Raw genomic sequence first — 15,834 nt, 5'->3', positions numbered from 1 at the left:
CTCAATAAGATTAAGACTGAGTAAGTCGAGAAACTAGATAATGAACATATATACAGGCAGGCAGCAAACAAAGTAGAAGAATGATTTTCCAACTAATATCCATTAATGCACAATGATTCCAACATACTAAGTGCCCGTTTGGATTGACTTATTTTAGGTGATTTTAAACAGTTTTGAAGTGTTTGGGTAAAGTTAAAAAGTGCTTATAAGCACTTATTTTAAAGCCAAAATAACAAAAATAAGCCATAAGTTAGAAATCGTAACCATAAGCCAAAAGTCAATCCAAACAGGCCCTAAAAGCTAAATACTCGCGAGGAAGAAGAAGAGTACTGGGTCGATCGGTCGGCTACTATTGGTGTATTTGTGTACTGCTGGGAACTTTTGGTTGCTGAAAAGTGGGCTGGGTTGGAAATAATAATGAATTGGGCTGAGGAAAAAGGGCCCAAGATGGGTTGAAGGTGAGGTAAGGAAGTGGTCAAGTTTGCAAATAAAAAGGCTAGATTTCAAATTAAGACATGGCCATATGAGTTCAATTAAGAACGCACACGAATTGAATTAGTTTAGTAAATTCGGTTAACAATTAAATAAGACAAATTAATATAATTAAATAACGAGCTTCTTAATCGAAATTTAATAATTAACTTAATTATAAACTAATTAACTCAAAAATATAAACTATTAAACTAAATTAATTAACCAAATATTAAATTAAAACAAAATCCTTTTGAGACGATTTTTCAAATATACTTATATATATATATATATATATATTATTCAAAACTTAATAAAAACTACTACAATTATTTTAAAATAACTTGAAAAATGTTTAGAATTTTATAAAGTTTATTATTTCAAAGCGTTTGGGATTAAAGAGGCTCGATGATTGATTTATATTATGGAGGGTCAAAATTGAGTGTCAACAACCATATAGCCTCCAATATTGGTATGCTGGCTATACATCTAAATTGATGGTTCGAACATCGAGATTTTTTTCCTAGTAACTGAGAAATCTTTGAGGGCCAGTGGCACATTGTTCAATAGTCTGTGGATAGTGGCCCATCCCTTTACCCTTTTTCACTTAATATCATACTTATGTCTGCAGTACGGTTCAAACCCATGACTTGCACCTAACACACATATCATGAGTTATGCTTTACCATTAAACCAAAACCTAGGGGGCGTTCCTTTATGCTAGTAGAATTTACATATCTCACTTCATCTGGCTATACATTAGTTGGTATTTTCTTGTATTATATTTGTTTACAAGAACAAGACAGTGAAATTGAAAATCAAGAGAACTTGGCAGGAATACGTTGACTAAGACCAGCCTTTGCTAGTTATTTACATTATCTCTTCTGCTAATTTCAAACTGATAACAAATATTTTATTTCTGTGGATCAAGAAAATAAAAATAACTTTGTATAATGGCTGGAACAGAAATTAACTGGTGTGGGCTTACCAGTTCAAAGAACTCTTGACCAGTTGTCTACCTATAATTGTCATTTGCCTGAAATATAGGAAGACCATTTAGCTCGTCAATCCAAATGATAGAAAGCATGAAATTTACGTTATGATAGCAAAATTACACATGGTCACACTAAATGAACAATTCTTAAGGAATTTGTGTGATGGCTCCTGATATGTTTGGATTAAGAGTTAAAGAGTTAAGACGCCAGAGAAATAATGATGATTTGATTTTTTAATTCAAATTTAAAGTCTAATGTATAGTGTAATTAAATTTACGTTAGATAGATTAAAATAACAACAATATTGTATATCAAAATTCTGCCTATATATAATACTATAGAATTCAATCATTTTATTTATAAAAGTATTCATCCTTTGAACGAATATATGCAAAGCAAATTTATTTTTTGTAAGGTCTTTTATAGTTGAATTCAATTTATCTTCTTTAATTTTTTCTAAAGTTCGATCTTTGCTTCTTCTTTTTTTGCGTATTTGAATGATAAAATAGTCGCAATTTTGAGGGAATATATTTTATAAGTGTGAAATCAGAAAAATAATCTTCTCTTCATATCGTCTAATATATTTGTTTGAAGAGATTTGACTTTACAATGTCAATTATTTAGACTTCAATATCTTAAAAAAGATAATAACATAATGAATTTGGAAAAGAAAATAAGAAGACCCAACCTATTTTGACTAACTAATATATATACATATATATAATAGCAATAAATAAGAGAACATGGGAATATTTACATGCTATAATCACAATCAGTATTCACTATCAAAGTTATTTTTAAAAACTCATCTACCCCTTTTTTTTTGCAAACGTAACCAAAGTTTAAAAGTGTCCACTTCTATATTGCAAATCTGTAACAAACTCAATTCCAGCAGAAGCACTCTTATATATATTAATCACTGAATACAAGTTATAATGTAGAATACCACAACAAAGTAATAATACACTAACTAAGGAGCGATAAATCGAGAAAGAAGTAACCAAAAAGGGATGAGATACAAGACCATAGAAAGGAGGTGAGAGGATCAGAAAGCCAAAGCTTCACATAATAGTTTTTCATCCTCATTCTTCTAACTCCTAGTCCTTTTTAACAAAGTGTAAATGGGTCTGGATCTCAAATAAAACTGGACTTGTTGCTTGCTTTCGGCCCAATAGCTCTTGTCAGCCCAATAACTACTTGTGTGATCTTAATATTGATATTGGGTTGGACTTGGTTCATAACAAAATCCATCCTTTCTTTTGCATCTTTTTTCTATTTTCTCGGAGTACCCTCCCAAAAGGAAAAAGATGTGTCTGTCAGGTTCGGTTCTTCTTAGTTTTTTTTATTTAAATATGGATGCGAAATAAATATTCTATGTATACATTTCTTAAAATTGAGATAATATTATATGATGAAATCTATGCTATAAAAAGATTAAATAGTGCGTTGATTGAATGTTGAGTTATTTATCTAGAAGATTAGAGATCAATTCTCACTTAATATATATACAATTCTAACTAGTATGATAGTGTCTTGTACTATTTTATTTTTTTGACAAACATTTTAAAGTTCAAGTTTTTAATAGTTTAAACTTTAGATCAATACTTTAAAATTGGCAAGTAACTGTTCAAGCTTCAAACTGTTGATATGAAGTTTAATTACTTGCCTTTATAGAGTTAAAAAAAACTCTCAATTCCTAAAGCCACAGTTTAGTAAATGGTTATGTTTTAAATAGAATCTTCATAAGTAGTTATTTATGCAAATAACCTGAAGAACCCTAAAAGGCGCCAAATAAAAAAATGGTACTTTTCAAAAGAGGCGCGGAAAATAGGTTTTTAGGTATTCAGTGATATGAGCAATTTCGCACTCACCACAACACTGTAAGTTTCCCTTTACTGAAATTTGTGTATTTGGTTGTTGATTGATTCATTTGAATTTTGTTCGATTACGAAGAAATAGTGAATCTCTTTGTAAAAGATGAAAATTTGTTTGATTTATTGATAAATTCATTATTGTACTGTGTGTATTTCAGATTTTTCGCCAAGTTTATGCAGAATTTCTTAGTAGCAAAACTCAAGAATTATACATAGGTTTTGCGTTCCCTTGATATGGGTGTTTCATACTGTCAGGGGCAGATCTAGGGAAGGGAGGGTGTTTAGCTGAATTCCTCGACGAAAAATTATATTGTGAGTATAAGGTTAATTTTTTATTTTTAGGTAGGTATATATTTTTTGAATCCCTCGAACAGGTTGAGTTAGTGGTTTAGGGGTTCAAAATTCACTTTGGGGTTTCCAAGTTTTAATTTTTATAACCCTGATGTAAATATTTATGTGCATATTATGCTTGATAAAATGCCAATGAGTGGATGATCAATAGGATATGAGTCTTTTCTGTGAGGTGCATTATATGAGTATATGTTTGGAGTTTAATTTGTGAGAATAAGTTAAATGGGGATTAACTTGTAAACTTTGTTCTATATGTCATGTAGATCTAATGTGTTCTGTGTTAAATATTTTAGGCGAAGGACTTTAAAAGTGGAGGAAACTTTGTTTTCCAGCAGAAGCTTTGTACCAAAGACAATTTTGACTTTTCCTAGAAAATTTGGAACTTGGGCAGCTTTGTTTTCATTGAAGTCTAGCTTGGATTTGAAGTTACGTTTTAAGCCTTCAAGACTTATTCATATGGAGAATAAAGAGAGCATCAGCTCCAGAGGTGCTTTAATTGTGTTAGAAGGGCTGGATCGTTGTGGGAAGACATCGCAATCTGGCAGACTGTACAAGTATTTGGATGAGCAGGGACATTCAGTTGAGTCGTGGAGATTTCCTGACAGAAATACAGGCGTTGGGCAAATGATTTCTTCTTATCTTGCTAACAAATCACAGTTGGATGACCATGCAATCCATCTTCTCTTCAGTGCAAATCGTTGGGAGAAGAGGTTTGTTCAATTCACACAGCCTTACTTGCATTGCCCATATGTAGTGTGTAAATTGTGATGCTCAATGTGTCTGATACACAGAGATTACCTGTCAGAGTTCAGTACTTGGTCATGTCCCCAGTCAACAGGGGCACACCCACCACCCACGTAGGTCCATGTGGGTGCTCGAGCACATACTGCTGTCGAGCCTGACTGTATATATACATAAAGATAGTTGTTACTGAATAACAAACAAAAGAGATCAGTGAGCACCCTGGAAAATAAAATCTCAGTGGATGTTTTGGTTTTATGGTGGGTCAAAGAGTTGTAAAATCCTACTTGCCCCATGATCAATTCTCGCCTCAACCATATTTTTCTCATCTAGCTGATGCTTATTTTACCTTTCTTGTTTGTGTATGTACTTTCCTTCTTTCTCTCTAAATTGCAACTTTCCAAAACTGAAGAACTTCATCTTCTCCACGGCAAAAAGGAACTTCTTTTGTCTCCTTTGTTACAGCTCTTTCTTTCATGAAGGAGATTTAACCCTTTTGTTAGGTTCAACAGTTTGTTTAATTTCCCAAAGTAATCCCCCTTCTGCTTTCTTGAATGGATTCTGATACTAAAAGCTCAATCAAATATAGTATAAAGAATAAACTCTCCGTTGTAGAATTTTTACTCACAAATTTTGTAAATAAATCAAACTATTCAATTTATGTTCAGTCTAGGGCTAGTCTATTGCACAAAATATTTATTTTGGAAATAAATTTAGTGTGAGCAATGCTGCTATTATTCATAGTTGGCCAAGAAGAATTGAATATATAGAATGATCTTTTTTTTTTTTTTTTTTTTAATAATTTAGTATTAATTATAATTTTTACCATCAATTTTCAAATAGTTCTACACTTAAATTTGATGATTTTAACGATGCAGTGGAGCACCCATGACTTTGCTATCTACCACCGTCTGTCAAAACTCCTTAGGCATGACATTTGTCACTATCCTTTCCATATCTAGGTATATGTGGAGATGGAATTGGTTAGCTTATTAATCAAATCAATCAAATGGTTAGTCAGTAGTCATATATCCTCCTAATTTGATATGCTGACTATCTATCTGAACTGATGGTTTGAATGCTGGGACTTTTTTTGATTAAAAAATGAACGCTGGGACTTTCTTTAATAACTGAGGAATCCCTGATATGTTGCTTGTGAGCCGCCAACTACCAGTCTTGCAACAGAGGGCCAGTGGCACACAGTTCAATAGTCTGTGGATAATGGCCCCATTTCTCTACCCTTTTCCATTTAATATCACGCTTTTGTCTGCGGTAGTGTTCTAATCCATGACGTGCACTTAACCCTCATATCACGAGTTCTGCTTTACCACTAGACCAAAACCATGGGCATGCTTGGACTTCTTTATGCTATTGGAAGTACTTTTCTCACTTAATCTGGCTGTATTTCCTTATAATTGTTTACAAGCACTAGATGGATAAATTGAAAACCAAGAGAACTTGGCAGGAATACATTGACGAAGACCAGCTTTTGCTAATTATTCACATTTTCTCTCCCGCTACTTTCAAATTGATAAAAAAGACTTTGCCATTGTGGACCAGAAAATGAAAATAACCTTGTATAATGAATGTAAAAGGAATTAAGTGGTATAGACTCCCTACTCTTACCAGGTTAAAGAACTTTTGAACAGTTGTCTGCCTATGATTGTCATTTGCCTGGAATATATGAAGACCATTTAGCTCGTCAATCTGAATAGCAGAAAGCTTAAAAAATTGTGGCCTTCAATTTAGAGCAGTGTTTTATAAAAAAAGTTTAAAGAGCTTGTTAGGCTGTGCAAATGCTTTTTCTCCCCCCTCAGTTAATTCAACATTTGTCTTTCAGGTACCATGCTTGAAAGTTCTCACCAAAATGAATAATCAAATGTTTATATGCATGCTTTTCTAATTTTCTATTCCCTTTGTAGTTTGTTCTCAAGCAAAGGCATTGATGAAAATAGAAAAGTTTTTGGCAATAGTTGAATTCCCAGTAGTTTGTTCTCAAGCAAAGGCATTGATGAAAATAGAAAAGTTCCTGGCAATAGTTGAATTCCCACTTTTGAAATACCATTGTTATTTAACTGAAAAGTTTTACCTATATTGTTTCATTCTAGGTCGGATAGTATATCTGAAAATATGCAGTGAGTTGGCTCATGATCATTGTAGAACTTAACATGCGTTTAGCCTGGTGTGCCCGTAACTTATTAATTTCTGTTGAGAAACTGCAGATCATTAATGGAGGAGAAGCTGAAGAGTGGAACTACTCTCATCGTTGACCGCTATTCTTATTCTGGGGTGGCATTTTCCTCTTCCAAGGGACTTGATATTGAATGGTGTAAGGTAAAATCATGTCTTACTTCATTGATGTTGCAATTTCAAAATCTCGTAGCAAGTTTAACACTGATCTTTTACTGAAGGCTCCAGAAATAGGGTTGTTAGCTCCAGATCTGGTTGTATATCTCGACATATCACCAGAGGTATTTTTTTTCTTCTTTTTCACCTGTATTAAGTTAAGAGAGATATCGTCAATGCAATTTTCTAATTTGAAGCCTGTTTTTGGGATATATGTGGATTTCTTGAGCAATCTACTCTGTTATTGAGGATCAGCTGTTCCCTTTTTACTCGTCTTTCCATAGTATGCAGGTTTAAAACCAGTCTTACCTTTTAGAATTTATTCTCCTATCGCTTGTCTTGTTAACTAATCCTTTTCAGCTATATTTTTGAATTTGAAAGATATGCTCTCCATTGTTGTTATCATGACTGTTTATTAATGATTCAATTCTATGATAACTAGAAAGCTGCTGAAAGAGGAGGTTATGGAGATGAAAGATATGAGCAGCTTGAGTTTCAGAAAAAGGTGGCTGGATCTTATTTGTCTCTTCGTGATTCCTCGTGGAAGGTGACTTGTTTTCCATTTGTCGACCGGAAATAGAAATGTCTGTTTAAGTAAATATAGCAACTAGTCTGATAACCTACTAGTTGTAGAATACCGTCATTTGGTTTTTGACTCAGCAGTACTTTCTGAGTTAGTTGGGATGTTTTTGATATTTAATTAGCATGTCTATGGTGACTAAGCAGAAACATAATCTGACATTGACTAAACACTACTGGTCAAATTCCGATTTGATCTTCTTTATACACATAAATTCACTTTTTTCATGAATCAAATAACAGGCTGATCAGTTTTTTTTATCCAAAGCCTTGGTGATTGCTTTGCCTTGTTGATGTTGTTTCCTTGATTTATTGCAGGTTATTGATGCAACCCTTTCGATTGAAGATGTAGAGAAGAAGCTCAGAGAAGTTGTACTTGACTGTATGATGACGTGCCACAAAGGGAAACCATTGTCTCAGTTATGGCCATGTTAGGTCTAGTGAATGTCTGCATGAATGATATGTATACCTTCTTTATTACACTGTATTATTTTGATGTATTTTGCTATATTTAATCTTATAAACGATATCCTTGGAAGTGTGGAGTGCTTCATGTTTATAGATCCCTGTTATGTTCATGTTGCAACACCAGTGTTATTGGTGATTATTTGAAATCTTTTTTTGGCGAGTGGCGAAAAAGAAAGGATGCAAATGTTTATGTAAAAGATGATTGTCTACAAACCATTATATTAACAGAATTAAGAATCTTTATTAGAGAAAGGAAAACAAAAGAACTGTTTCCAAGTTTTTCCTTTTTGGGTCTGAGTAGAATGAGTGGGAAGAAATTAAGGAAAATGAAATCAATTTTCTTCGTACAACAACATACCCATTGTAATCTCACAAGTGGCATATGGGTAGGGGTGGTGTGTACACATCCTTACTCCTTACCTTGTGAAGCTAGATAGGTTGTTTCTGATAGAGCTTGTTGAAGAAGAAACATAGTCTTTTTTCTTTTTTAAATTTATTTTCCACGTCCTCAGTGTAAAACTGAAATTCAAAACCTAACTCCATCTTATGAACATAAGACTTACTGGGAGAGTTGAGTGTTGGAATAACACAGACCAAATTGAGCAGAACGGATATTGCTTATTGACTGATTCATATAGTGGCTCCAATTTGTTTAGGATTAAAGTAGATTTGTTGATGTTGTAGCTGCTTTTGGTTTCTAGAGTTGTACGCTTGATCCACATTAGCATACTTTATTTAGAGCAATACTAATAATCTAGGATCTTAAATTTGACAAAGCCAAACACAACTTACAGATTTTTTTTTCGTGATCTGATATATGAAGCAGATTCTTGGTCATTGTTAATTTGTATGTTAAAAGTAATCCCTCAGCTGTCTTTTGGTACCTAATTTTCTCGTCTTGTTGCACTGTGTAAGCAGAAACATGTTGATAATTAAGTCAAATGAAGATACCAGATACGCTGTGATGCAGTGGTGAACTGGTGGTTTTATTAGAGAGGGTTACTGATGAAACACTGGATCGATTTCATGCTCCTGTATGTACATATAGGACCTCCCTTGCGCTTTTAGGACTTCTATACCTTATCTGACTTTGCTTATGATATTTAAACCAATAGTCAATCAAATAAAGACATACTTGAGTTTTGCATTTGTTTCACTTTTCTGATTGATATATAGATTATAGAGGCTTAACTTATTATTGGACGCTTTCCTTTTCAGTGAGTTTACCTCTATATTGTCTTTTTCAAACTGCATTTATGTGATACGTGAGCCAAGAGTCTTTTGGAAACAGCCTCTCTATCTCCACGAGGTAGGGGTAAGCTAGGTACTCTCCCCAGACCCCACCTATGGGAATACACGGGGTATGTTGTTGTTGACTTGTAATTTTTCCTTTTCAGTGAAAGACCTTATAGGCTCCTCACAGCATCTAAATGTGTATATAAAACCATCTTGTTATGACAAACCCTTATTCTTAGCAAAAGCATCACAAAATTTCTGGACTTAAAGTATTCCAGCTCCCTTGCATTCTTGATCAGTGAGGTGATTGAGTTGCTACTTCCAATTCTTATCTGAAGCGTTTCGAGGGTCAAAGACATTCTTTATTGGTTAGTTGATTATTTGCTTGAATGTAATTATGGCCATAGTCAGTCACTGCTCTCTGAGATGTGAGTCCAATGCAGAAGTGGAAAAGAGGCTCCTTTTGTGGAACAAAATCTGTCATTCTGTGGTATATCTAAGCAAATGCAGGGCATTGTAAAAACAGTTTGGCTATTGCACATGTTCAACAAAGTACAACAACTTATGATTCATTATAATAATATCAACGACCACTGACATGTTCTTATTTGATTCCCTTGCTATTTACTTGAACTTTCTTACATCAAAATTTGGTAAATAATATACTGTCTCATATTTTGTGGTCCTTGATCAGCAATGTAGTTGTAGTTTAAAAGTTCAATATTTTTGGCCTAAGGCCATTTCCACCTTGCTTTTTTCTTGATTTTCCTCTGCCAAACAAAGTTATCCTCCGGAAAATCTTAAGTAACCTAGTAGCATATCGTTTTTGGGAAGAAAAATTCACAGAACCAATGCAACTAGTCACTTGTCCAACGCTCTTCTTGCTTGGTGTTCTTCCCTCTAGACCATATGGTTTCAAGCTTTGGAAATTTGCTGAAACTGGTTCAACTTTCTTGGAGATGGTTTCTGTTTGCTTAGATATGTGCTGCAGTTGAAGCGTTTTCTTCAAGGACATCAATTCTTCTTCAAGGTTTTGGATTCTGAAGCTCGTGGATTCATATTCCTTCCTTGAGAATTTGGACCTTTGCACTGCTGAATCTTTTAACAAGAAGCTTAGTGTTTTGCTTCCTCCTTCACTTCCCTCCATATATGGACTCTCAACCAGATTCTGGCTTTTGGAATTTGGATATATTGTACTTGAGAGGCTTCCAGAGTACTCTCCACATTGAGCATATCGGAACGAGTCTGAACATTCTTTAAAAGCTTGCTGTGTGTTTAGTTGCTGAACAAACAGTGCCTGGACAATAAGTCTCAACGGCATCAATTCATTTTGAACTGCTTCAATGCACACTTCTTGCGAAAGTTTCTGGCAATTGAGGTATTTGCACACCAATCCTTTCTCTTCTTGTGACATATCTGGATGTGCCTGGATAAAACGGAAATTTTATCTTTATTGAGGAAAGAAATTTCAACAGTATATCGACAGCCCTATGCGTTTTCACTTCAGAGGTGTGATTTGATTGAATTATACAGAAATATGCCTTTCAATTTATATTATGTAGATAACTTACCATGAGAAAAGTGCTTAAAGCTCTATAGAGATGATCGTGCGTTTGCCTGCTGGACAATGGAACAGTTTCAATGAGCTCTAAGAATCTTTTCGAACTCCATTGTGGATCGGTGGCTATCTTGGTTAGATATACATCCCAAAGTTCAGCGACGATGTAGTTTCTTGGTGAAGGTGTATGAGTTAACTCCATGTTGAAGGATACATATTTTGAAACTATGCTCTTCATTACTGATAACTCAATGCAGGAAGAAATGGAGTCATTGCTGCTATCCGGAAGGAGGAAATCTTCCATTCGAGCCAAGTATAGTAGGGACGCTATCTGATCTTGCAGCTTTTCCCTACTTTCACTTGTTAAACCAAGTTGAAGTGATCTTGAAAGCAAAGAGAAATAAAATCCAACGGGGATTACTTTACTCGCTTTCTCTCCCATAGGGAGTAAATCAAGAATCCCTTGAAGAATCTTGGAAACCTTTTCATTAGTGTCATCATCGTCATCATCCTCAACGTCATTGTCAGCTTTTCCATCCTTCCTAGCGTCCTGCCAATACTGGTGAGTTTTTCTAGAAAGTACCCATTTGTTTGCATAGAAAAGAACTATGGGGCTGACATATTTTTCCTTCATCCCTTGTCTTCTCAGAGATGATATTATCCTCTTGAAGAATGGAAATGGCAGAGCGATGAGATCTTTAATCCACAAATCTTGGCTGAGAATAGCCTTAACTGTCTCATTACTCCAAGGCTGACTAGCTAAGGCGTCTAATGTAACAACTGGATGGTCTCTTCTCCTTTCAGGATCAAGAATTTCCATGCAGGCCATGAAGGCAAGTGACTCGATGCAACGGCTAACAATCAGCAGCTCCTCAGCCAAAGGAAGCAACATTTGGCATTTTTGGAGTACTATCAGAGTATCATCCCAGCTTTGCAGCACAACCTGGTTCAAATATATGTCGAAACGCTCACAAAGATTGCCAGATATGTACTCTTCTGTCATTTCAAGGTACTCTGCTGCACATCTTAGCGCTGCAACGTTGAAAGGGTCGACTAACGTGGAGGATCCATAGATGAAGAGTGCCATCATTTCAAAAGTCTCTGCTCCTCCAGGGAAATTTCTTGGTAATTCAACCTCATTTGATTCATTCAGTTGTCTTCTGAAGTATCCGCTTTTCGAGAACAAGGGGTGCTGCAACATCAAAAACCAAGAAGTGAGCTAATTGATAATATCATAATAGTGAAAAATGGTGCTTAGCTGGAGAGCTCCATGCTAGTTGAGTTGGGAGATCTCACCTTATGCAAGTTAAAGGTTCTATCAGCTATCCGAACTCGAATTGTGACAGGTAAACCAGTTTCTTGACTCCTGAAAGAACATTTCTTGATAAGTAAAAACAACATAAGCTAGTGAAATCTCACAATGCAAGTGGAGTCTGGGGAGGATGCAGTGTCTTACCCCTACTGTATAAGGGTAGAGATACTGTTTCTGATAAGTAAAGCATATCAAACAAGCACTACTAAAAATAAAGTTTTTTCCCATCGTGAATTAGTGGGAAATTTGTGCTAGTAAGGACAATTTTCCCAGTCATTTTCCACCAAACCAACTCACTAGGAAATACATGGTGGAAACAAATTTGTACTGAAATAGTGGGAAACTTTCTAATTTTTCTTTTCTCATCGGTTCAATCAAAATATCTGTGGAAATAGCCACTGTACATTTTTTAGTGTGAAATTAGTGAATTTTACTAGTGAAGTTGGATTTCTTGATTAGTTTAAGTTAAAACAATACAAAAAAAAACATAATTAAAAAGTTTAAATGTGGAATTAAACATAGTTGTTACCATGAAATGATCTTGATTTTAAGCAAGGCACCAACATTAGGAGATGAAAGTGGACTATAAAGAATTGAAGAGTCTTTTGGACTTGAAGAAGTACCCATGCATTCAGCCAATAATAAGACTTGTGGGTTGTAAGGAAGTTTTTAATGAGAGATGGAGTTAATGTGCATGAAATTTATCTAGTCAAATATGAAACATTTGTTTCTGAAAGGAAGCATAAATGTTGGAAAATCCAGCTCAAACTTCAAAAATATATTACTAATAAAATGGTAGAGTGCTTCTAGAATCCAGAAATCCTGTGAAGTGAACAACCAGTGTGGAAATTATAACATAAAAAAGGTCAGCACCCAAGGGTAGCTAGCCTATTTGATCAATGATGTAGCTAGATAGAGCTGTAGCCAGGATTTGGAGCTTATGAGTTTTGGAATCTTAAGTTATTAATTAATAATTTATACATATTTAATGGATTTTGAAGGACAAATACATGCTCCGCATGACTCTTTTAAAGAAGTTAGAGCCAAAAATTAAAGACTAGATCACCTTAACGGGCAAAATAAAAAGCCAATCCATTTTAAAAGCAATTCGTGTAATTTCAACCACTATTGCTTTTGCCCTTGGTAGAGAAGCATGATATTTCAGGTCCAAATTTCAGCTAGATAAAAAAAATATAGTAATGATTTTTTTTTCATTGGTAAAGCTTTGATGGACAAAGTTATTCCATTTCTCATACATGTATTTTTGTGAAAGTAGCAAATACCTAATGAAATAATTAAGATATACGTTAGCTGTCTTGAACACCATTGAAAAAATTACTAAAATACACGTCTTATGTTTCCCTTATTTCTAATATTCCCTTCTATTTCTAAATACCTCTAAAATCCCTTATTTCTCTCCTAATTCTAAATATATATATTTTTTTATGACAAGGGAAACCTGCAGCCGCTATCCTTTGGGTGCGCATAGGGTAAAACCCCGCTCCTATACAATAGCTCGCAAACCACATAGGAGAGGTAACCCACACTAGGCAAGCCCGGTGCGACGAGCTCGACCCAGAAAGCAAACCCCTTGCTTTCGCTGGCAAGGGATTTCGAACTTGAGATCTCCAACATGAAAGTCCCAAGCCCAAATCACTGGGCCACCCCGAAGGGTAATTCTAAATTATTTTATAATGTATCCGAGCTAGTTTTTAATGTATTTGAGCTACATATTATGTATCCGGTTTATTTTATAATGTATTCGAGCTACATATTATGTATCCGATTTATTTTACTTTTTTTGTAATTACAAACTAAATAGAGATAGATTGTAATTTCATATTAAAACTATGTGATTCCTAAAATTTATACATAAAAAAAAAATACATAAAAAGGTCCATACTTGTTATGATGAGTATAGTAGTTTTTGTTTTGAGTCAAAAGTCACAAGTGGGACTCAAGAAACTCCTAATATTAAGGCTTCAAAGACGTTCGAGAAGTTGAAGTTTGAAAATATAGCAATTTTCTTGGCTTTTGGACTGTATACACACGTGCATGACAATTGAGAAAACTAGCTCCCTCATTGGAAAAATTAAAGCATTGCATTCTCCCATAATCTGAAATAATCGAGTTTGTGAAAAATTTCAAAGAATTTATACCTAGAAAAATAATGTATATATTTATTATATCCGTCTTAATTTATATAACATAGTATTTGACCATGCATTCAGGCATACAACAATCTTTAAGGTTTTAGAAAAATAATTTACATATTTAGCATTCAAGGGTGTGTCCTAATCGTCAATGAAGTGGTTGAAAACCCTGATGTCTCAGGTTTAAAACTCAGTGGAGACAAAAAAAAACACTAGGTGATCCTTAGTGGACAAAGTTACTTGGTAGGTATCTCGTGGAATAAGTTAAGGTGCGCGAAAGCTGGCCTGGACACCATAGTCATACAATTTTTTTTTTTTTTTTTATATATTTAGAAACTACGTAAAAAATATTATAAGTTATAAGAATTAATAATTTAAAAGGTTTGTGAATAAATTGTGGTCAAATTTTTTTTTATTTTACAAAATTCAAACCATATCATATAAAATAACATAGAGAGTACATGATATTCAACATTCCCAATGAACTTTCTAAATACTAATTTTAGTGCGTAGCTTTAGAAACTCAATGCATGTATACGTACACCTCTCATATTGGAATTTATATATTTTTTATTTTGTAGGCATATATTGACTTTTTCCCCCCGGAATTTTCACTCCTGTGGTTATATAGGGAAGGGGAAATAATTGACTAGATTTTGGAGAATCGAACTCTGATCAATAAAGTGAAAATATAAATAGTCAATCAACTGAATATTACTCATTCTTACAAATTGAATTTTGTTCAACATTTTAGGAAAATAAGTCGTCTTTTATTACATAGTTCTTTCTTATATCAACCCTCATTGTTTCAATTAGTGAAGTATAATTATGTACTCTCAATCTCATGATTGAGGTTATTATCAAATACTTCATCTGTTTCACTTTATTTGGCTCATATCGACTTGATGCTCCCCTTAACAAATTATTTATTAGTGATTCATCTTACTAAATTACCATATGCTTTGAAAATCTAAATATGACTATTATATTAGTACTTTATGTAGTTATTTAATACTAATAAATATAGTATTGGATTTTTTAAAATGAACAAATAAAAAAAAGTCTATTTTTAATACAAGAATCAAGATTTAAGGAGTATGCAATTTTTTTCAAAAGACACGTAGTACTAATATTTTTAAGTGAACTCATGGGGGAAATTCAAGTGTATTGGGAAAGACAAAATGTGGAAAATTGAAGCCAAATCACAAATTAAATCAGATTAATTTTTTTTTAATTAATTAGTGAAGTGCAAAAGAAGTTTAGAGGGTGCTTTTTGTAACATACGATAAGGTGAGCCAACAATAACCAAGACGGCACGGCTTCTAAATTGTAGTAATAAAATATACTTTAGAATAATTAATTAGGCTTTGCTTTTGTTTCAAGTATATTTACTTTGCTTAACCAACATCTTTTAATCCCAATCACAACTTTATCCCTTTTTTCATTCTTGTGTCCCTCAAAAATCTATTATATGTTGTATACACATGCATACATACACAAGTTTGTCTTTACTTGCATGTTTTTCTTTATTATTATTTTTCGTTGATTTAATAGAGTCAGTAATAAATGAGTGACCACTGAGTAATCAGTAACTTAAATGAAACTTTCAGAGGTTAATATTTGTGCAGATAGATTCTTGTAATTGAGCTTTCAGAGCTGAGCCAATTGATTTAGTATAATCCTTCTCTCATGAGCAGAGTCACCTTAGGCGAAGGGTAATTCAATGTACATTCTTCGCTGAAAAATTATG

The 15,834-nt window shown here is 33.9% G+C and overlaps 2 protein-coding genes across 3 annotated transcripts; one reads left to right on the top strand and one right to left on the bottom strand.

Moving 5' to 3' along the window:
- The first annotated feature begins 3,179 nt into the window (after positions 1-3,179).
- Positions 3,180-7,898, top strand: LOC102597929 (thymidylate kinase). 2 transcript variants are annotated; one of them, XM_015303274.1, is made up of 7 exons: positions 3,183-3,346; positions 3,596-3,652; positions 3,985-4,401; positions 6,655-6,766; positions 6,844-6,903; positions 7,221-7,325; positions 7,676-7,898. In XM_015303274.1, exons 3-7 carry the CDS (start codon positions 4,148-4,150, stop codon positions 7,790-7,792), a joined length of 648 nt encoding a protein of 215 aa, XP_015158760.1. In that variant the 5' UTR covers positions 3,183-3,346; positions 3,596-3,652; positions 3,985-4,147; the 3' UTR covers positions 7,793-7,898. The 2 variants fall into 2 exon arrangements, with proteins under 2 accessions (XP_006363027.1, XP_015158760.1); XM_006362965.2 differs by lacking the exon at positions 3,596-3,652 and having other exon boundaries at positions 3,180-3,346.
- Positions 7,899-9,679: 1,781 nt separating this feature from the next.
- Positions 9,680-12,558, bottom strand: LOC102602796 (BTB/POZ domain-containing protein At5g48130). The gene is made up of 4 exons (XM_006362981.2): positions 12,461-12,558; positions 11,916-11,985; positions 10,633-11,811; positions 9,680-10,487 (listed from the first exon to the last, which is right to left on the bottom strand). Exons 1-4 carry the CDS (start codon positions 12,556-12,558, stop codon positions 9,771-9,773), a joined length of 2,064 nt encoding a protein of 687 aa, XP_006363043.1. The 3' UTR covers positions 9,680-9,770.
- Between the last annotated feature and the right edge of the window lie 3,276 nt (positions 12,559-15,834).

The sequence above is a fragment of the Solanum tuberosum genome, unplaced genomic scaffold (genome assembly GCF_000226075.1).
Source record: "Solanum tuberosum cultivar DM 1-3 516 R44 unplaced genomic scaffold, SolTub_3.0 scf00413, whole genome shotgun sequence".
In the NCBI taxonomy this organism is placed as follows: Eukaryota; Viridiplantae; Streptophyta; class Magnoliopsida; order Solanales; family Solanaceae; genus Solanum; species Solanum tuberosum.
Note: the sequence above shows the minus strand (reverse complement) of the source record. Positions and strands in the feature narration are given on the sequence as shown.

Coding starts and splice junctions, on each gene's coding strand:
- LOC102597929 (XM_006362965.2), top strand. CDS start 3,318: ATGAGCAATTTCGCACTCACCACAACACT. Junction 3,347..3,984: donor TTCGCACTCACCACAACACT/GTAAGTTTCCCT, acceptor TAAATATTTTAG/GCGAAGGACTTTAAAAGTGG. Junction 6,904..7,220: donor ATCTCGACATATCACCAGAG/GTATTTTTTTTC, acceptor TATGATAACTAG/AAAGCTGCTGAAAGAGGAGG.
- LOC102602796 (XM_006362981.2), bottom strand. CDS start 12,558: ATGGGTACTTCTTCAAGTCCAAAAGACTCTTCAATTCTTTATAGTCCA. Junction 11,812..11,915: donor GAACCTTTAACTTGCATAAG/GTGAGATCTCCC, acceptor TTGATGTTGCAG/CACCCCTTGTTCTCGAAAAG. Junction 10,488..10,632: donor CTTTAAGCACTTTTCTCATG/GTAAGTTATCTA, acceptor CGTTTTATCCAG/GCACATCCAGATATGTCACA.